Source organism: Ruditapes philippinarum, unplaced genomic scaffold (assembly GCF_026571515.1).
Source record: "Ruditapes philippinarum isolate M1 unplaced genomic scaffold, ASM2657151v2 ctg6308_1_1_1_1, whole genome shotgun sequence".
Taxonomy (NCBI): domain Eukaryota; kingdom Metazoa; phylum Mollusca; class Bivalvia; order Venerida; family Veneridae; genus Ruditapes; species Ruditapes philippinarum.
Window position 1 is genome coordinate 27,128 of NW_026856902.1, and position 22,629 is coordinate 49,756.

General features: G+C 30.9%; 2 protein-coding genes across 3 annotated transcripts; both read left to right on the forward strand.

Moving 5' to 3' along the window:
- Positions 1-512: 512 nt before the first annotated feature.
- LOC132748082 (uncharacterized) lies at positions 513-22,129 on the forward strand. 2 transcript variants are annotated; one of them, XM_060737628.1, is made up of 8 exons: positions 513-658; positions 16,502-16,574; positions 18,384-18,580; positions 18,873-18,965; positions 19,316-19,397; positions 19,827-19,976; positions 20,562-20,674; positions 21,071-22,129. In XM_060737628.1, the coding sequence occupies exons 3-8, from the start codon at positions 18,422-18,424 to the stop codon at positions 21,122-21,124; spliced, it is 651 nt and encodes a 216-aa protein (XP_060593611.1). In that variant the 5' UTR covers positions 513-658; positions 16,502-16,574; positions 18,384-18,421; the 3' UTR covers positions 21,125-22,129. The 2 variants fall into 2 exon arrangements, with proteins under 2 accessions (XP_060593611.1, XP_060593610.1); XM_060737627.1 differs by having other exon boundaries at positions 18,417-18,580.
- LOC132748080 (uncharacterized) lies at positions 2,392-14,344 on the forward strand. Its single transcript, XM_060737625.1, has 7 exons — positions 2,392-2,740; positions 3,330-3,479; positions 10,109-10,207; positions 10,651-10,735; positions 11,243-11,398; positions 12,100-12,200; positions 13,872-14,344. The coding sequence occupies exons 1-7, from the start codon at positions 2,606-2,608 to the stop codon at positions 13,938-13,940; spliced, it is 795 nt and encodes a 264-aa protein (XP_060593608.1). The 5' UTR covers positions 2,392-2,605; the 3' UTR covers positions 13,941-14,344.
- Positions 22,130-22,629: the final 500 nt, after the last annotated feature.

The following is a 22,629-nucleotide window of genomic DNA, read 5'->3' on the forward strand; positions in this document are numbered from 1 at the left end:
CTGTATCCAAGTGTGACCGGTTCTGACTTTCTGACGTAATCGATTGATCAAATTTAATAATTATAAATGACCATAATTTTGAATATAAACGCTTGCTTTTTTAACTTGATCGCATATTTAATACAGATGCTTATTTCCTAGCCCGAGAGAAAGTAAAAAAGACCAAAGAAGTCCTAACACAAATACTATGGCAATTATATTGGTTCTAGAGGAAAAAGTTTTTAAGTTTCTTTCTATTATTTCCTTTGGTTAAACCAGTTTCTGCATGGAATCAAATTATTTGAACATTTTTAAAGACAGACACCTAAAGAAACAATACTGGCACGTTTTGTAGAAATCGGACCTGTGTTTTTGTTAAAGGATTTTTTTCATTCACTATGTATTCTATATTACAGAAGCACACACATCCCTGTTCACTGTTTTGTAAATAACAAACACTTATATTAAAGGAAAACAATTCAAGAGGTTCTGAAGCGTTTTGGTTTGAAAATCTACTATAATAATAGGATATTTATAGCTTATTGCTTTATTAAGATATATCAATTGATAACATTGATTTCTATCATTATCGTTATAAAGAAAACGTTTTATATATTCAATCACATTGGTGATTTACATGAAACGGATAAAGTTTGCAAAACTGGCAAATACTTGTTAGGTAAGTATTTTACTTACAATTAAAAAGAACTTACACGAATTTCATTAATTTAGTTAAAAGATAAACTCCAACGACTTTTATTTATCTAGGTAAAAGAAATATCTTCTGATTTATTCGTATAAACATTGCCATTGGTAAATGTCAATGACTTCTATGAATTCACTTATTGTAGCGAATAAAATAAAGAAAAACTGAATTGCTAAAGAACGCCCAAAAAGACAAAATTGAAAATGTTCCAGGCCCGGTTCGGTTTGATTGAGCCTGTTCTTTGACAGAACTGGAAAGTGAGACATAAAAGGATATATTATTCAGTTTATATTATATAAAAAAAGAAAAGAAAAAAATACAACAACAACAAACCAACAACAAAAACAAGAAAAAAACAGCGCCTTTCAAAAAAAAACAAACAAAAAAAACCAAAAAAACAAACAAACTTTTAAATTTACATTGTACAGGTTTTAAACGTTTCATAACGTATTATAGATTTTCTAGACATTAGTCTATATACATATAAAAGTAGGAAGTGAATAAAATGTATCAAAAAAATATCCACAGAAATTAAATCTCCATTTCGTTAATATTTTACAAAACATGGAGCGAAATGATTTGCAATTTATTTTAAAATGTGAGACAATTTATTCGTGTTACTAATCAATAATTGACAATAAAACGCCAGTTTATAACATTTGTATTTGGTTTCAACCACCTTACCTTGAGTGGAGTTAAAATGGATGATGGTCATCTCGTGAACGTCAGAATGAATGAGTTTGAGTCATTGTGCGTATTTTATTGTGTAAAATAACATATCGATTTGACTAATAATATAAATCGCATGATTAAGATACAAAAAGGAAAAAGAAAGAATAAAAAGTTTTACAATGTATGTTTAAGATTCACGTGAATTGTATCATATCTCTTTAACAACACGCCTTTTTACATTTTTTTAGAAATAAGTTTATTGGCGCAACACTTAAACTATTTATTTGATGTATTTATAAGCATATTTTATCTTTATTATTATCAAGCAATTGTTGTAATTATATCATGTGACAGACAGCTCAATTTCTAAGTGTCTTTATCCTCAATTAATCTTATAATTAAGTGCTTAAATTTGATTAGTTGATCTTAATCAGACTTTTATGCGTCAATTCTTTATTGTTTAAATATTTCAGTAATAACATACAGTCTATGGGGTTTTCAGGAAGTTTCATTAACATCTTTCTAAATGGCACAAAATAGAGAAAAACAGAATCCCAAAACAAAGCCCAACACGTCAAAATTGAAACTTCTGCAGCCTCCTGTTCATGAACGTTAGTGGTAATTGTACGCAACAGTCCACACCCTCTAACACCGGTTTATGCAGAATTGAACATCTAACATGAACTATTTTTTGAAACATCCGCCATATTGCATTCCTGTTGAAAAGTAGCAAATCAGGTATTTGTTACTAATAATATATTGCTGTTGAGATATAAAAGGACAACTAACCGAGTAACAGAAATTAAACACTACCAGCTTTATAACGTAGGGGCATATGAGATGCATAATTAAGGATTGTTCCCCTCAGTATGTTTTACATTTTTCTTGCTATGCATGTATGTAAACTTTAATCTACAGTCAGTCATCCATTCTTACATATTTCATTATAGTTATAATGGATGTGATAATATAAATGATCGACTGTATTTCATTTGAATGCGTTTAGAAATACAGATCATATTAATTGATTCTAAACTCATAAATAGATTAAAATGAGGAAAAATATCGTTAGAAAATCGGTTAAAGTACAATTAAAACAGTATTTGCTTGAAATTATTGTATTGCAATACAGTTCTAAAAACTTTATCTAGGTAACTATAATGTTTTCTATTATATATTTTTATTAAGTTTAATTTATACATTCTGACCACCCCCTTCATAATGTTTTAATTTTATATCCACATCGTAATGAGTGGACAATATACACGTGATTGTGTTCCCATGTATAAATATCTATCTCTCTGGCACTATATATCCATTTTGAATGCGCTGTTGTTCAAAGCGGTTCAAACCCAGACTGGACGTAAAGTATCAAGTGAAATCGTAAGTTTTCATTTTTTTATTTTGTTACATATGGAAGTTGTCGGTCTACATATAAATATATCTGCGTAAATGATAAAAAATCACAATATTTCATCTAGTACAGATCAAATTAAATGCCAAAAAATTGGTTTGATTTCTATCAAAAAATGAAATGTTGCTAAATTATTCATACTTATATTAATTATAATGATATCGATTCATCGGAATTTTACATTATATGAATGAAAATCATAATTTAATATCTAACATAGATAAAAATCTTAGAATCTTATTTATAATAGAATTTATAGCATGAAAAATGACAAACTGTATAGTTTAACTGTATCTGTTGTATGTTAGTAAAATCTCTAATAATACCGAACATTAACTTTGCTGTCTGCATTATATACTTGTGATGTTTATATTAACTATTTAAACGGTTGTTGTTAATTCATAAAATATTTCATTTGTATCTAAAGTGAAGGAAGTTTGCTGCATCGCATAAACGAATTTATCATATCAGTCAAAAAATCTTAATGATTTTACTTAATAAACAACTCCTTGTTATTATTTGATCTCTTCTCGCATCTTTTACTTACTCCTGATCCAGCCAACAATGATGTTGAAAGGCTTTTATCTTCTCGTCTTGGTGGCTGTTGTCCACTGTAAGACAAAAAGGTGCTGTTTCCCACAAAACTGGCAGTTACAACAAACATCAGTAAATGCTTATGCTTATAACACAACAAAGGAATTAGAAATGGTAAGTTATATTTTATTCAATATTATTACATTGTTAAATTATATGATTTTGGTCTTTTTGCGTTTGTTAATTAAAACTCTAATATCAAATTATAGTATTTGCAAAGAAGGGGTAAATAAGTTATAATTAAATTTTAATCTCATATATGGAAACAAATAAACAAGTTGACCTATCGATATACTGTAAAATCATTATTATTCGTGGGGCACGAATTTTCGTGGTTTTCGTGGGTAGGTCAATCCACGAATTTAAGATCCGACGAATTTTTATCCCAACAAATACTTCTTACCCTGTCTCTGTTCTATATATTACAAACATGCGTCGGCTCTTTTCCGGCCTATATTTCGTGAAATGGATGTAAGTACAGACAGATAACCAGGTTAGTGACATATTAAATCCGAGTGCAATATTTAAGAAACTTAAAAGAAAACTCGATTATATGTCCTCAATTTACTGTCACAAATGTCGCATATACATACTTGATCGTTGTAGTCTACTAAGACTTGATTGTGTTAAGGTGACAACGGAGTCAATTATCACTGAAAATACCTAAAATGAGTTTTTTTGCTAAGTAGATTTATCAACCTTTTCTGAACACATTCGTGATTTAATTTTGGAAGCAGTTAGTCCAAAAAATGTGTTTTTAAACGTTTTAAAACGGTACCTATACTATTTGTAACTGCTACTCGCGTAACCTGTCGATTATCGATAACGCTCCGCCCCCTGTTGAGGCATCAATGAGGGAAATCGGTAGTTCCATATATCCGTGAATTACAGGTCCATACTTCTCGTAATACATGTATTGTACAACTACCGTACATCTTTTATGAATATCTCAACATTTAGCCTTTTTTATAAATTAAGAAATTGTCGGCCAATGTACGTAACATAAATAATTAAGCATAGCGGCAAATCGCACAACCACGGGGTTGAATAAAAATGTAGTTGCTAAAATATCCATAATGTGTGAAAATAATTTGTCTGTCCCGTTAATCTGATACATATTACATTGAGTTGATAGACTTTTGTACGGATTCAAGGGCTTACTTTACATTCAACCTCGTTTTCTAACAATGTTGAGTAAAACAACAACAAAAACAGACAACATTTTTTATGTGAACGCCTATATGACTTGTGGTAAGGTGTCCCTGACAAATTTCTAAACCATTTTAGATTGTGTAAGGATGATTATTTCTCTCTGAATAAAAAAAGATATTAAAATATATTTTCAGTGAAAATAAATTGTTCGCCAGTAAATCGGGCACAGTACTAATATATCTGGGACAAAGTATGAAATTTATTGTCTATCCCGGTAGAAACTGAATCTCTATGCCGTGCATAGATGATATTCATAATAGAAGTCAAGAAGGCCATATCATAATGATGGAGTAATACCTTTTATTTCTATTAAAATATGTGAAGCATTATCAATTTGGTGGAAAAAATATATAATATCCTGTTCTTATTTGTACATCTACCATGGACTTTAAAAGACTGTCAGAAGCTCAGTTTTTTGTTATTTTATTTTATATTTTAACGGAATTTCATACACGAATACACAGGCAGAGTGACACTGGTATAATACAATAATAATGCTGATGATAATAATAATAAACTTCAAAAAGGAAACAATTAAATACCCCGCTAGCGGTGCGCAAATGCGTTCCATTTCCCCCCACTGAGTGCCTCAAATTTTACCGATAGTCACGTGACATGTGCGAAAGATACCAGACGAACAGTAAATCACGTTAAGAATTGAAGAAATTTCGGCTATAAACTGATATTAATCAGCAGCTTTTTAATTGGTCAGATGTCACTGGGTCATAAAATGTTGTTAGAGTATGTTACCGCAACTTGTGACCCTCTCTGGTGCGATATTTGTGTATTATGCAATTATTTAGCGTGAAACGTAGGGGTCCGAGAGAGAACAGCCGATTTATGACACTTCGTTTGATGCGGGTCGGACTAACTTTGAATCGGCATAACTTTTTTAATAATCAAGCAATTAACATGCGGTTTAAAGCACATGAAAGGAAATTCATTTACGGAGGGAACCGTGTCAGAGATTTTTGTTTGCTCAATCAGCGACTTAATTATCTTTAATTACGTAATATGTATGGTGAAAAAAGTCGCATAAAATGTTTGACGTTACGTAATATTTTTTTGAGAAAAGATAGAAAAAATTTGAGACACGGTTCCCCAGATAATATAAGTAAGGTTATTTTCCAAAAGTTTGATGACAAAAAAATAAAAAATGACTTTGATATGACGATTTAAAATTTTAGGATTTTTATTCAAAATCAATCATTTACAAAAACATTTTTTTCAAATATGTTATTTTTTATGCTGATCAGCGACATTTAATGCATAAAGATTAAATAAATAACAATTATTACTAAAATAACTTGGTTTAAATTACATTTATGTGAGTACCACGGAAAGTGTCTGTTGTCACCTTAACAATAATACTTGAAATAATCGAGTAAATATGGGAACCCAGGCAGTGCAATAATTAGCGCTAATAAAAATTGTCAGTTTGCTCTTATTAATTAGAAAAATAGACTTTGATATTAATGTCGTAAGTACACAAAACTATAAAAAAATACGATCGCTAAAACAGATTTATTGTACTTTCCTTTGTCGTTTTTAAATGATCCAGTTTATATGAATTTTAATCGGTAATTGTGCGAATGCTATTCCGTAAACATCAAAGACGGCCACCGACTTTTACAAGATCCACATATACTCCTGTTATTTACCGAGAATTATTTATATGCATGTAAATTTACACAGTCGCTGTGACGTTACGTGTAGTTACTGTCAAATATGTTAAGGCCAATTCTACGGAATGCCGTTAGGGCCATTGCCTATTAATGTGTTGATCTGAAACGCGATAGTCGATAGTACGATGGTGAAAACGCGAAATTACGAAACTACGATGGTGAAAACGCGAAAGTACGATGATGAAAACGCGAAAGTACGATGATGAAAACGCGACAGTACGATACTACGATGATGAAAACGCGATAAACTATCGTGTTTTCACCATCGTACTGTCGCGTTTTCACCATCGTAGTTTCGTGATTTCGCGTTTTCATCATCGTACTGTCGTATTTTCATCATCGTACTATCGCGTTTTCACCATCGCACTATCGCGTTTTCATCATCGTACTGTCGTGTTTTCATCATCGTACTATCGCGTTTTCACCATCGTACTGTCGTGTTTTCATCATCGTACTATCGCGTTTTCATCATCGTACTATCGCGTTTTCATCATCGTACTATCGTGTTTTCACCATCGTAGTTTCGTGATTTCGTGTTTTCACCATCGTACTATCGACTATCGCGTTTCAGATTAACACATTCATAGGCGATGGCCCTAACGGCATTCCGTACAATTCAGGGTATAAACGTTTAAACTCGCTGGTTAAAACGGCCAGGTGTCGTATAAATTATGCGATGTTTTTTTACATCGGCGAATTATAGGGGCAGTGTGTCCAATGGAGGTGCATATCATGTCACATAAATGTGTTAATTGCAGTCAATTATCGGCAGTAACTGTGCTATATTAGAGTTATGCCCAGAGGCAAGGATTAAATTTATTGACAACCGCTGTGCGAAGTAAAGATATTTCCTTTATACCATTCCTTCCCTTACATAAGAGTATGACTATACCTAAAACTGTTTTAATATAAAACAACAACTAGTTGCAATACAAATTCTGTATTTGAGTAAGCGTCTAGACAGTCAGATGAACCAAAAAGAACGGGCATGTATTAATTATTTATTGTGGACCAACTTATATTTCAAAATGCATATTAAATGAAAATTATTAACATAACACAACGAATTAATGGAAGTGTACAAATTGTCTATAACATAATTCAATTCACAAGCCGAGATTTAAAGACACTGACAGACGCTCATGAACGCTGTCTTTAATGTACATATCCTTAGCACCTTCACTAACCCAACGTCCGTGTCTCTTAAAAATCCTGTCTTTAATACCTTTATTTGCTGCAGCACTCACTGCTCCTGAACGTAGTGAATGCAAACAATAATTACTAACATTATCAACATGAGGTTTTAACACTTCAATAAAAATATCTCGTAGATTAGAATACGACATTGGCTTATTTATTTTCCTTCTTCTGTATCCAGTTTTTGTTGCACATATATTACAGAATAGAAAATGATCATCCAGAAATTCTCCCCACAATATTAATTTCTGAACATTTGCAACTGGGCATAACTTTGTACCCGTTTTTGCGATCAATACCCAAGCCCCATCTCTGTATTTATCTGTCTTGCTACTTTCAATGAAAACAGACATATAAGTAGAATTAAACACTATGTCTCTAACACGAATTTTTTAAAAGTTCAGAACTTCTTAAAAAACCTGCATATGCAATCAAAATAGCGCAGATAATTCGTTGACTTTTTATATTATACTCTACATACAATCTGTCATAAATACTATTAATAATTTCTACATTAATAGGTTCTTTCCTTTTAACTGGCTTTGACAGAAGTCGTTTACTAGCTTCAAGAACATTTAAAACCAATTTTGATTCTGTAGGCGAAATTAATCCATACATTTCGTGAAACCATTTAATAGAAATAAAAAGCTGAAACGGTGGGGCTTTGCAAATTTACAGTCTGAATAAGAGATGCTAGATAAATTGCAACTGTCAGTATTTAAGCTGTCAAAGTATCCCTACTCCCCAACCCATTACACAGAGCCCATTTTTGAAAACGTAAAAGTATACTTTTTGTCCGTTCCTCGTGCTCTTGAATTACGCAACAGGTCCGGGAGCAAGTCCACTTTTCCCGCCAAAACATCCGGCAGTTCTTCAATATCTTCAGCGTAAATTTGAAGAAATAAATGTAAAAAAGAAAAATGACAATAATATAAATCAGCGCAAACTCAAATTGTTGCATTGTTATTATTATCTATTGTTATTGTTGTAATTTTTATGTAACAAAAAATGCTATACAGCATTATGTTCTTGTAACAAGCAATACAAAAGGCGATCCCGCCGTATAAAGCAATACTGCAATGTGCGATACCGCATTTTTCTTTTGCAAGGGAGACCATCCGGTTATTACTTAATAGAAATACAAACTTAATTATTTCCCTTGAGTAAACTGTAATTTTAAAGCTAACATTCTAAATTTTAAATCGGTATTTCCAAAGATACCTTTTCCATTTTTACACTTAATATAAAAATGTCTTTCCGTAGGTAAATCAAACCAATCTACAACTTCTTTTATGAAACACCCATTCGGGCATATAAACGGCCAAAATAAGGCGGACTTCCAACAAGGAATAACTAATACTCCATGTGCATGATCACAAGCCAATTTCATAATTACTCTATGAATAACAGATATAGGAGGTACAAATAACCCAAACTGCCCTTCCCAGCTTTCCGAAAAGGCGTCAATCCCAAAACAATCTGGGTTCCAAAATCTTGAATAAAACTTAGTCAGTTTAGCATTATAATATGACGCAAACCAATCAACATCTAATTGACCGAAACGATCAGTTATCATTTGTAATATATCAAACGAAATTCCCCAGTCATCAAAATCAGACAACCTCGATAAAAAATCTGCCTTTTCATTTTGTGTTCTGGGGACCCACTCTACTTCTAAGGAAATAGCATTCTTCATGCAATACTGAAAAATTTCTTGAAGTTCTTGCCTCATAGAACCCTTTAAAACTATCACCTTAACCCCTTGATTATCAGTAAACCACTTAACACATTGACTTTTAAGGAAATGTCCTAGAGCCAACAATACTCTGTAGACAGCAACCAATTCCCTCCAAGTGGAAGATTTGGTGCGTTCTGTTTCTGACCAGACGCCATGGGATACCCCATTTAAGGTATTAACCTCATACCCAGCGTAAGCTGTGTCACTTGCATCAGAATACACTACTTTTGTACAGATATGAGATCGTTCAAGATCTTTCTTGTCTATACACGACAAGTAACCTTTCCAGAATAAAAGCTGTTCATAACTCTCTGCACTGAGTAAAATGCGCTCATCCCAATACCGTGCATTTAATACATCTAAAGTTAAATATCTAGTCATAATTTGAGATATATGCCCAATGACTGTCGTCATAGAAATAAACTGACCAACTGCACTAGTAACTTTTCTTACGGGAACTTTAAACTTCTTGTCAATAAGGCCAATCAAAAAATCAATAGTTTCTTGTGCTTTTAACAATCTTCGATCGGGAATGGAAATAGTACCATTGATTGTATTCAAATCACACCCAAGATACTCTATATCTGTACATCTTATTCGCTACTCTCAAACAAAGAAAATTACATGTACATGTTGTAAGTAAAAATGTTCGACGATTAAGTTTAAGATTACTTTGCATTAGGTCACTGATTTTTTTAACAAGAAAACGAAAATCCACGAATTAAAAAACCCACGAAAATGCCCGTTTTGATAAAACCACGAAATTTCATGCCCACGAATATAAGTGAATTTGCAATGTTGGACAAGTTTGCAGTTCTTTTATTCGAAATGCAAATAATAATAAAACCTTGCTCATCTGTTGGTAACTTTGTATGGAAAATGCTTAAAACATGCTTCATTTATACTTTCAGTTTACCATTGATATATTCTTTGACAGCGTGGAGAAAAAAATAAGGCAAGATACATTTTCCTCCAAGGATAATGTTACACTTCTTCAGCTATTCAATGCGGTAAGTAAACACGAACCATGGCAATATATTTATTTGTTGTTTTTTCTCCAACATACGAACGGTTACTATATTTTTGGTTGAGTTACATGTCACACCAAATGGTGAGTAGTGGAGAAAAACTTCGTGTACCCCTTTATCCTTAGGACAGCCAGCCTTCCAAAATTTACCTGGATTCCGTCATAAAAATAAGTTATTCCAAAGTCCCTGACATTGGTAATTGTACACCAGATATGTAAATGAACCAATTAGAATTTATTAACGTGAACAAATAATAGCGTCTGTGATGATATAATTATCTATTTTACCGTTTTACTTCACGCTGTTGAGATTTGTAAAATGTGCACACAATGTGTAAACAATCTGCATACCAGTGCAGACACAAACATTATATGTGTGTACAAACCTTCCTTGAGTTTAACACTTGATATTATCATTTCTTTCAGAACGTTGGTTTCAGGATTTTGAACAATAGACAATGTACACTGTTTGAACCAGGCCATTTTCCGCCGGAACCGATTTGCATCCCGGGTGAGAAAATCTCTCTTATGAAAACAAATCTTATAACGGATAACAAACAAACCGTATTATTTCACACTTAATAAAATGTTATCAATAAACTTGTTTCACTGTATGCACAATATGAACTGCTTATACAAATTATTATTTTTTCTTTCTTAGAGTCCTGAAAATCTGTGAAAAAGAAGTCTTTAATTATAATCGTTGACAGTAACATTGACTCTGTTGGACCCGTTCGCAGCCGCAAAACTTAACCCATATTAGACTTGGCAAGCACCTCGTCATATATAGGTTTGACAACTGAGTACTTTATATTGTACTCATCAACGCAAAATAACCTCACGTTTTTTTGTTGTTTTTTTTCTTTTGTTTTTTTGTTTGTTAAATAGAAACGTCAAAAAGTACAAAAATATAATTTGAGAAGCGGATATACAGAAAATAAGCTTACATGTCACATCCTTCGTAATGATTCATTGAATGAGTTACCATTAGCAAAGGTTTGTTAAATTTCTACAATAGATACATGGAAAAGATACGACGAATACAGACTCGGATTCAAGCCCAGCATTAATGTTGCTGATTACGGACACAGTGAACATTCCGTATCCGTTTACGTCAGCTTAACTGACAACTGTACTCCTGTCAGCATAACATCATTTGGATTCCCGAGTAAAGGTAACGTCTTACAATAATTTTAACGCAATTTATAAATGGTTAAATATTATAAAGAAAAAAATAGCATTAGCGGACCAACAAATCATTTTCATTATATTGTCTTCCATGTAAAATGGATTTTGACACACTTGAAAAACCTTCTAAGCATAGCATTGTTCAATCAAGTATACTCCTTTTTTGATTGATACCTTCAAACGTGTTATTCTAAGCTAAATATTTTCTCGAATATTCAAAGAGTTATTTTATTTGTTTTTAAACTATGTTTCTGGAGTAATAGTGATTCTACATAGTTACTGTTTACGTAATTCTACATCATAATTGTTTACATAATTCTCCATAATAGCTATTTACATACATCATCATACAAGGTAAAAAAACAAGTTGACATTTTGATTTTCTACTTGAAAGGCAAGGAAAAAATGTGTTTAATGTTTTCCTCTTACAAATGAAGTTCTTGTTCGAGTTTCATCACAGCGATAATGTTAAATAGGAAATACCTCATACACTCTGCCATCGAGTCATCATAAAAAGTAAGAGGTGTAACAAGAATTAAAATTGTTACCTAACTGCTGGCTGCTTAGGGGCGTCTATGGCCAAGCTTTTTACGTCAAACAACTTGTCCCTCAACGCTGTGAGTTCGAATTCCTCAGTGGAACAAAAAAGTCGATAACGTCACATTCGATATTATTTGTTCGTTTCAGACACAATGACCCTGTTTGCAGCACATTTTGAAAACTATTTACCAGATATACCGGATCCATCGGTGTTCCATGTTCCTGCAATCTGCAAACATGCATTGAGGGTAAATATTGAACGAGATTTTCATTGTAGATTTGCATCAAACAATATTACACTGTATAATCTCTTAATTGTTCTGTTTACTTGAACAATGTTTTTGCTTGATTTAATGAATATGAATAACCGTAATCAGAGCTGCATCAGTACTAAGGGTGTAGTACTTAAGTACCAGTACCAGTACTTGGCAAATTATGCAGTACCATTACCAGTACCAGTACTAGATTTTAGCTCGGTACTGCAGTACCAGTACTTTTTTTGGTGAAGTAATTAAGTATCAGTACCATTACTTTTATATATTCATCAAAGTTTGAATAAATACAGTGTCAAACAAATAATTGCAAATATTATTCAGCAAAGAAATAAAATCATAATTTACTTTAAAGCTGCATGCCTCCAGATGACCCAAAATATTTCAAGAAAATTAAACTTGGAAAAAAATTACTAAAACTTTGAGAAAAGTAAACAAATTAAAGATTCAAGTGATAATTTATATCTTATGTGCAATTAATGACTGTATTTTGTAGTATTTATCACTATATTTCTACTGCGTTACTAACGCAGTAGGGGCTATTTATGCATGTTTTGACCTCTTTTTGGTAATTTACGTGGATTTTAAGTGCTGATTGTAATGTGTCAAGTACTTTCTTTGTTCATTTAACAATATTTTACCTTTAAATACATTTTCAAAATTTTCATGAAAATTAGGATGAATCTGGAGGCATGCTGCTTTAAAGTTAACATAACATATTTACAACTTTATAGTTTTAACATACTTTTTACAAACAATATTTACAACATATAATATTCATGTCATATCTAATTGTTTAGTAACCAGTCAACTGTAAATACAATGCAAACATCTTTCATTTAAAACACAACAGTCTTTTGTTGCCTTTCACACCTTCACACCTCTGTTCAATTTATACCAAAGTAAATAACAACTTTTTATGGTGCAAACAATAGGATAAAACCCCACCAGTTAAAATTTTATATAAAATTTTGAGTGGTGGGGTTTTAACTGGTGGGGTTTTGTCCATCTTCCAATTCCACTTTTTTCACTTGAAATGGGATTTTTTTAGAATAGAAGAAATTAATTAGTGTTTATTTTGCTCTTTTACTAGTAAATACAAAGTAATAAAAGATTTTAATAAGGATATTTTAGGGTAAAGAGTTATTGAGTCTGTTTATCTTAATTTAATTTTTACTTAAAGTCTTTGGTGCTTTTTATGATGAATACTATGTTAACATTTGAAGGAATATTGCAGCAAATTATCTTTAGATTTGATAACTTACTGTTTCACAAAAATAAAATGTAGTTAATGTAATTTACAGCTTTATTTAATGAGAAAAATTGATGTTATTTTTAATTTTATCAAAACCAAAAGTACTGGGTAATGCAGTAGCAGTACCACTTTTTAAGACAGTAATGCAGTACCAGTACCAGTAGTAGCAAAATTTTGTAAGAGTAATTCAGTATCAGTACCAGTACTTGCAAAATCGCTGCAGTACGTACTGCAGTACCAGTACCAGTACCAGTAATGCAGCTCTGACCGTAATTTATACTCTCTGTTCATCATTAATATCAGCGTGAACTTGATCTAATATGTTATCATTTGAATCATATCGTAACATCAAGACATATAAATTGATACTCATTGTAAACTTTCTGTTACAGGACTACGAACTCACAAAAGAACCATTGCATGAAAAGATGTTCTGGAGAGAAATGTTTGCCGAATATTGACCTGATATCCTATCAAACTGATTGAAACTGTTGGACAGTTTGGATGTTACAGATCAGAATTATGAAGTCTTGACTAAACACAATTGTCAATTTCGATATTGCTACAAACAGTAAAATACAAATCAATAACAATTAAACATAAAATGTGCAACTCCAACGTACAATAATTTAACTTGTTACGGTAAATATTGCAGCACGTTTTTCTGCCGTATCACATTTAAATTACTTTGATAACAAAACTAGAATATGATTTGCAAATTTGTTACTATTTTCTACACAAACTAGTTATATGTTATTATCATATACATTATGAAGTTCCAAACTTACTCTTCTTAACATAATATGATTTGTAACTACCTACAACATGATGATGTCACTAATAAAACCAAAGATGCATTACCAATTGTTTTCCTTTTATCCATATTGTTTACGTTGTCAGAAGATTATGTTCTAGTAGCAGTCAATGCCAAGTAGTAATGATGTGTAAGTACATTGCGACAACAGCTGGTAAAATATATTTTTCTGATAAATTCGAATAAAGTTAGGAATAAATAAAAGTGTTACTTATCAGAAATACAAATTATATAGAAAAATATGTTAAACAATATAGTTATGATTTGCCCAATACAAATATTTAGGTTGGGTTTATGAAGTTTTCTTTGAATCTGCCGACAAATCACTATCAAGTTCACTCGAAGTCGGCCAATGGCAGTAGAATCGTGCGATAAATTGTTTGAAGAAAGTGATGTTCATTCTCCACTTGCCTCATATTGCATGATTTACAAATTTGTTGTCCAAGAGGTACGTTATTATATCTGCTAGTTTCTAGAGGAAGTTTAAAATCAAGTTACATCATTTCTGAATTTCTTTTCTAGGACACAGTAAATACTTTTCCATTTCAAAAGAAAGTTTTAAAAAGTAGATTGTATGCAGTATTAATAAAATGTCAGAATGGATAACACCTTCGTATAAAAGTATTTTGTTTAATAACAATATATGGTATATTTTCCCGTTATATGGTCGAGCAACATCTGTTCTGACTGAAGAAATATAATAATAATATATAGCGGATAACGACACAGGAAAGAAAATCAAGCAAATTATATTATTTTTCAAAAGAATGTCCTAATAATTGATAGTTATATTTGTTTGAAAACTTGAAAACAAGTAATGAATAACTAATGGGTTATGTTTAGCAATGCGATAGTGTGTTCTAAACCAAATGAAACTCTTAAAGATAATAATTTCAAGTTATTTAAATGAATCTTAGATCCAATGGTGTGCTCTATACATAGCAATGTACTGAGTATGTCTACATCTTATATTGATTTTGTTTGAGACGTTTTCATTTTCTACCCTTATGTATCACCACGTCCTTTAATGTAACATAGCCTTGCCTTTCGAATTTCAGGGGATTTAGCAAAAAATACACGATAGTATGCAAAAAAAGAGGAAAGAATCGTAGTTAAAAGTCTGGGTTTATATTGCCTATAAGGTCATTGCCAAAGAACAAAAAGGTCAGATGTGAGCTCAGATTCACCTAGTTCAAGCCTATGTGAGAATAAAAAGATTATGTGCAGTTATACATTATACATATTTGTCGTCGTGTACATCTTTCTGGTTGAATAAATCGTGTGCCAATATTTTCTGCAATAAGCTTTTGCCATATAACGATCTTTCTAAACATTTGTCTTCACAATCACGCTTATTTTTAAACAATCTTTTTTTCTACTTTGGGTAGTTACAGTTTTCCTACTTGAATATGTATAATAAACTGTTAGATATGTTGTCTGCGTTTTAAATTTGTCTTTTGAGGTCTTGTCTGTGATATGCAGGCTCTATAACCTTTTATCTTCTTTAACATTCCATTTTATTTAGTTCCGCCCATTGTTTACTTGTTAAGGTTACACGCTATTGTTGTTTGGGAAACATACGCCAATTTTCATGGAATGGCACGAACGTCTCACATTAAAGATTCCGCTGTATGAACACATCTGCAGATGTTTTTAAATTCAAATTTCACCATTTTCATTAAATGTTGAATTATGCTTAAGTCGGTGCTATGGGTCGTGGACCTTTGCTGGAAATACCATGAACAGCCTCAATAAACCCGAGCCTGCAACATTTTCCATTTTGCTGTTGTAACCAGTTAGTGTTTTTGCTCTTTTCGTTTATTTTAAACTTTTTGCATTTTATTTTTGCAGAGTTTTCTATAATCTCCCTTTAGTCAAGCATTTGATTTACCGCTGTTTTCGAACCAATTATTGTGGTCATGTGACATTTTGTTCACTCGTGCACAAGTCTTGTTACTGAGCAGTTAAAAGTGTATCAACTTTGCTAAACTTTACTTTATTAATTTTAACTATTTTGGTGTTCTTAATAATTAAAGGTTGAGGTTGGTTGGTCTTATTTATTATTATTATTAATATTGATTCATCTTCTTTTGAGTCACAAATGAGCAATGCTTTATTTGTATTAATTCAGTATTTGTGTACAAATATATATTGGTACAATCAGGATTTACTATCTTATATAATCACCTGTCATTTAACCATTTACAGTTAATAGAGCACAGTAAGAATCAGAGCAGAGTGACAGTGGTGTATTATATATAAAAGACCTGATCCACAATTGGTATGTAAATATATGTATTGTTTGTGTAATTTCGTTTTAGTTTGTCAATATGTTTATTAATTATTTTAAGTAAGGACTAAGGATATTTCTAGGCTGGCTGACCTGACCACAGTGGAAATTTATAGCATAATATTGTTATATGTGTTTAAACTCATATATCATACATATATGCATTATACTTTTGTTGTATATTAATATGTTGTATTTGTTTAATTTAATATATAAATATAATCAATTACAACTGGACTTTGTTGTATTGGACCATGCTGCTTCGACTGCTGCTTGTGCCAGTGTGGTTGCCCATTATTATCTTTAAAAATGGGTTGGAGCCCACCTGGTCACACTGTTTCGGGCTTTCTTTGTGAATTTCTGTTATTCTTTATTTTCTATTTCGATTGGGCATTGTTCAGTAAATAATGATTTAAAAATGGTCGTTAAATTTTTCAACATTAACGTAACTATCAGCTTTTAATTTTATTATTTTCCCCTTCTGTTTTGACAAAAGTTCAGGGTTGAGTAGCTACAATGTTTATTCATAAATGTTCTAGACATTAGACTACCGCACCCCTCAATCACTAGAGTGAATTATGTAATTATGCACACGACGATATTTTGAAAACATAAAAGTACTACAAATGTAAACTTAAATATTTAAATGCATTTACCAATGAAAGACTGATTTATTATTACAAAAGATAAAGCGACTATTTTAAAATATTCTACATTTATGTTTCGATCTCTCCTTAGTTCTTCTTTTTGCCTTTAGTTATGAAACATTACTATAGGAAAATCTGCCATTCATCTTTAAAAGTTATAAAATGCATATAGATTGCCTTTTATATCAGAATACATTAAGAGTGCTAAGAAAAGTCTAAAACAAACCCCTCGCGCCTGTAACACCCCATTCATTACTAGACGTTACCCTACAAATATTTGACCAATTTAACCGCTTCTATAGTAAATTATATTTTTCAGATAATTACTGTGTTTATTTAGTTTTTATACTTGAATAATGATAATAAATATAAACATAAAACTTTTGGAACGTTTCCGATTTTTTTCTGATTCTCAAAATATCTGTGCAAAAAGGGAGAATATCTTCAAGCCGACTGGAACAGCTACCAAGACGTAAACAATATCAACACCAATAATAAAGCCCAGAAATATTGTTTCGTAATGTGAATCTTTTGAATGAGTGATTTATAATTTTGCACGGTATTTCGTTCAGATATTATCTTATTCGCTATTATGAACTCCATAACGTGCATTATAAAGGGTATAAAGCTATATACGATGCAACATTTTTATTGAAAAACAGTTAATTTAAGTAATTTCCATATTCTTATGCTAGAACGTTGAACGAGTTTTAACATAATTTTAAGAACATGAGAAATAATTGAAATAAATGTTTTAAATAAGTGGAGTAAAGAAGATAAACATGACTTAATAATGTACAGTATATGTATCAGCTTGTGTGCGTATATTAATTAAAGACGAAATAGAAGTAGAAGTTTCAAAAGCTTTCATATTTAAATCAATAAATGTTTGGTGCCAAAGCACTGTCCACAGGAAGGCGTTTTGATCTTTCTTTTGTAATTTTAATTACACGCATATCTATTAAAATTACAAATTACATCTCTCACTTCAAGTTGCAATTTTAATGATGGTCTTGTGTGACTGGATGCTTTTGAAGAGTGAATTCATTTAACGTGGCTGTCCTTTATTTATCTTTTCATTCCTATTTTTGAATAAAGTATGTGATTAAAAGTATGGTTACTATATCTTACTTTTGTGATAATGTCATTACAGCATTATATTCATCACCTGTGTTTCTATAACCAGCCGAAATGAGTACTTCACTGCGAACATCATTATCTCTCGCCATTGTGTTATTGATGTTGAGAGCATATCATGCAGATGTATGCTGTTTTCCAAGCCAATTTGAATGTCATGCCAATCATTTCATGCCAAATGAAAAAGCAAAAATATATAGGCCTTATATAGAGGTAATTTAGTTCCAAAATTTAAAATCTGATTTCAAAAAGAAATATAACAAAAAAAAAAAAAAAAAAACGTTTAAATGAAAATTTTAAGAATGATTAATATACATGGAATTTTGATTGCGAGTATACTCCTTGCGGAGTGATGCAATTACTTCAGATGATGATGATGAATTTTATATATCACCAGTACAAAAGTCACTTTTCTGTATAAATGTGAAAAACTGAAATGAATTGAGCAAGATATATAACTATACCTGAAAAAAATCGATGACATGTATTCTTCAAAATTTTACAGAGAGATTTTGACATATCGTTTGACTGGACCAAAAAACGCTTGAGACAGTACTCTCCAGCTACAGGTTATGTAGAATTGCTGTTTTTCGAAAAGGTATTATTAAAAAAAAAAATATCGTAACTACATTGTTTAGACAAGCCACTGTTCTCCGATTTTATTCAAAGGTTCATTATTAACAGTAGGTTTGGTAAATAAAGTGAAGTATACATACTGTAAGATTATTTATATATTATACAGAAAATTATAATTATTTAATATATATTAAAAGAATATACACAAAGATAACAATATAGTTCTTATAATAAAAATAGAACGTTGGTATAGCTTATATTAGATTTATCTTCAACAATTATTAATGAAACTTGTAGACAGAATTGCTATCTTAAACTTTAATGTTTTGCAATTTTCTTAAGCCTAAATCATTTAAATGTTTTGATTGGCAGGCTGTCGTTTATTTCATCCGGAATTCAACTTGCAGTATCAAACTACTTGAGCCTCCTAAAATTGGAGCATTCTGTGTTCCAGGTATGTATGAAAAAAATGAATTTCATGACATTTGTCAGAGAGTATCTTTGTAAATAAGCTTTCTAAACATGTCTATCTCACCAGCACCTTCATCAGCAAAACATATAAACCACTTTGAAGATCTTCATTAACGCCATCCGTTGTTGCAGAATTTTGAATATGTTTTAGCTATTTAAAATTATATTTGCTCAGTCCATCAAGAACAAAGTCATAGAGTACATTAAAGTTATAATAAGAGTTAATCTTATTGATCTGGTTATATTTTGCAAAAACTATTTGCGGATTTAGTCCAGTTTCAATGTTGTTTTTATTCCAGTCCTATTTTTATACAATTAGTTCAATTAATGTATTTCAATTAACGGTGAACTTCATTTATTATCGGTAAATTATTGAACTCACTAATATGTAGAGGAAATAATTGATTTTCAGATAATGCTAAACGTATGAAAAGTTACACACTTGGTGTGAAAGAGCAGATAAATGTCACTGATTATTTGTATAAAATTGACCAAACGCAGATGTTGCGGACAATTTCTGACAACTGTGTGCCGGTGTTTGATTTAATTTTCCATGCGAAGTGTAAGCATTATATAACTTATTACTGTACCTTATCAATAAATCTACGTATCTCTTAGCTCCAGCAGATGAGGTGGTTCTCTTTCCTGATGATGTTTTTATTTTTTAACACCCGAGGTTAACCAAAATCTTGCCTGTTTTGGCGCCGTATGACCTAAATTGTTTTGGTGCGTTGTGAAACGAAAAAAAAATAGCATGAGATTTTGAATTTTGCAATATAAATTGTTTATAATTTATTTTTCAAACTCGTAGAACATGTTTTTTTTATAATAATGAAATAAGGTCTACCTTATGAATCTTTATCAAAACAAAATTTTATACATTTATGTACAATTTCTTTCTTTCGTGCATTAAATTATTGAGCCAAAAAAAATGTCATATCTTAACCATGAAACAAATAATATCTTAAAAGTAAGTTATGATAAGGTAGTATTGCAAATCTTAAATAATGGTATTTTGTATTTAGATACTATGCTTCTTTGAAATTATTGTTTATTATATACATGTACTTATATTAACTATTATACACATCTTATCATTTCTTATCATTTTTAAAATATATTCTGAAATATTTTGTTATTCTTCTAGCAAACTTTAAAAACTTTAACACAATTTTGGCCACATATCAGAACTTGACTCTTGGAATTAAAGACGAAAAGGTGTTTGATGTACCAAGTTTCTGCAAATCAAGCGCCAAGAAGGTATTCATTTCCAAATAAGATAGTGATCGTTATCAAATGTTCAAAATATGAAAGTGTCATACTGTCAAAATGTAGCATATAGTAAAAATTGTCTAAGAACTATTTTGATCCAAGCAATCCTCAAGATTTTCATTTTGCAAAATAGTTTTTATGGTTCTTATCACATGATTCTAGTTTATTATCTAAGATTATATAAATGTATTAGGAATATATGTCGTCGGTAACCGACAGTGGTGATTAATCCCGCTTTATCAATCATTAGTCGCACATAACATGTAAATTATTACTTGATCTTGAATATATTTACTGTTTTTAAAATCTTTTGAATTCTTTTGGAGGCATGTAATATTTGGTTGAACTTGTTTTTATCGCTGATGTTTATTCTTTTTATTTTAGGAAATAAACTCAAAAGTAGAGGGCACCAGTTTGTTCTGGAATGTCTTTGTTTAAAGCGCAGTGATTAGATCAGCACTTTCGACAATGTGAAATATATAAAGATATGTTTCTATGTGCAAGGAATATAAATGACTAAATGAGATTTACATAACTTTTTGAAAGACTAAAGTGAAAGCAAAATGTGTATTAAGAGTTTAGAAAAAAAAATGTATTAACAGTATAGAAAAAAAACAACAAAAATAACCTGAACATATTTAACAACTAGCTGTTTTCATAGTATGATCAATAGTCAGAAGCTTGAAAATATGGGACATATCTGATATTGAAATTATTAATGACACTTTTCTAAAACATTTAAAGCAGCACTCCTCCAGATTCATGCTAATTATATATATATAATATAACGGTATTGTAAAGTTACCATAAGAATGCTATTTACACATTATCAATGGCATTTCAGCCTATATAACTTACTATAAAGAGGTCAAAATATGCAAAAATAGCTCTTTCTGCGTTAGTAACGCAGTAGAAATATAGTTATAAATACTGAAAAATTCGGTCATTAATATGTAAATTTTTACTAGAATTTTGAATCTTTATACCTTTCCTAAAATTTAAGTACATTTTTCTCAGGTTTGATTTTATCGAAATATTTTTGCTTATCTTGAGGCGTGCAGCTTTAAGTGTGAACTCACGCCTTAAAGTAGTTTGTACACTATATATATTACGAAATTCATATATCATGCATGTAAAGGTTTTAAAGAAGTCTAAATCCGGACATGATTTAAAAAGTTTATGATACAAGGTATCTATAACTTGACAACATTATGTTCTTTTTCCTTGGAAAAAATCACACGTCACTTTAAACTGGTTCCGAAATAGTTTTGCCATTACAAACTGTTTTTAAAATGACCATTCTGTCATGTTCTAGCTCACAACTTTATAAATATGTTACACTGCATGTGCTAGTGCCGATTCATTTCTACAAATCTGCTGATAAAATATATGTCTACTAATCATCCAAACCTATGTATACTATACAATAAACTGTAAACTGAATGGTTCGTCAGTTATTTGTTTGTTTTTTAAAGATGTAAGGTGGTTAAAGCTACATTAAAGTAATTTCTTAAAAACAAAAATAGCGACATTTCATTAGTAAATTTGGTTTCATGAGAAACTCTGCCTTCGAGTCATCCGTACATCAATATTAAATCAACAAACATACGAACTTTAGTGTTACCGTGGGGTTTTCCGTTTAAAATCGTAATTTATGAACAATATTTAATGAGATTTACAACAATACTGTTAAAAAGGTTAATAAAACAGTAGAATGCTTGGTTATCAGGCCGACGGCAAAATATTTTTACATATCTATTTAATGTAACTTTAAGGTAATAGAAACTTGAATTTTAAAATACTGATAATATTGAAAATCGATATAGGATATAAAACAAACACAAGCAAAATCCCATTTATCTTGAAAGGTAGGTATAATCTTTATCTGCATGTAGTTATTTCTCGGACAAGCTTGAAGTTGTTATGTTTACGTTGATCGGTCA

Bases quoted from the DNA above. Each gene is read 5' to 3' on its own strand.
- LOC132748080 (XM_060737625.1), top strand. From the start codon at position 2,606: ATGAGTGGACAATATACACGTGATTGTGTTCCCATGTATAAATATCTA. The intron at 2,741-3,329 runs GTAAGTTTTCAT...CTCCTGATCCAG, and splicing joins GTAAAGTATCAAGTGAAATC to CCAACAATGATGTTGAAAGG. The intron at 12,201-13,871 runs GTAAATATTGAA...TTTCTGTTACAG, and splicing joins TCTGCAAACATGCATTGAGG to GACTACGAACTCACAAAAGA.
- LOC132748082 (XM_060737628.1), top strand. From the start codon at position 18,422: ATGAGTACTTCACTGCGAACATCATTATCTCTCGCCATTGTGTTATTG. The intron at 18,581-18,872 runs GTAATTTAGTTC...AAAATTTTACAG, and splicing joins TATATAGGCCTTATATAGAG to AGAGATTTTGACATATCGTT. The intron at 19,977-20,561 runs GTAAGCATTATA...TTATTCTTCTAG, and splicing joins TTTAATTTTCCATGCGAAGT to CAAACTTTAAAAACTTTAAC.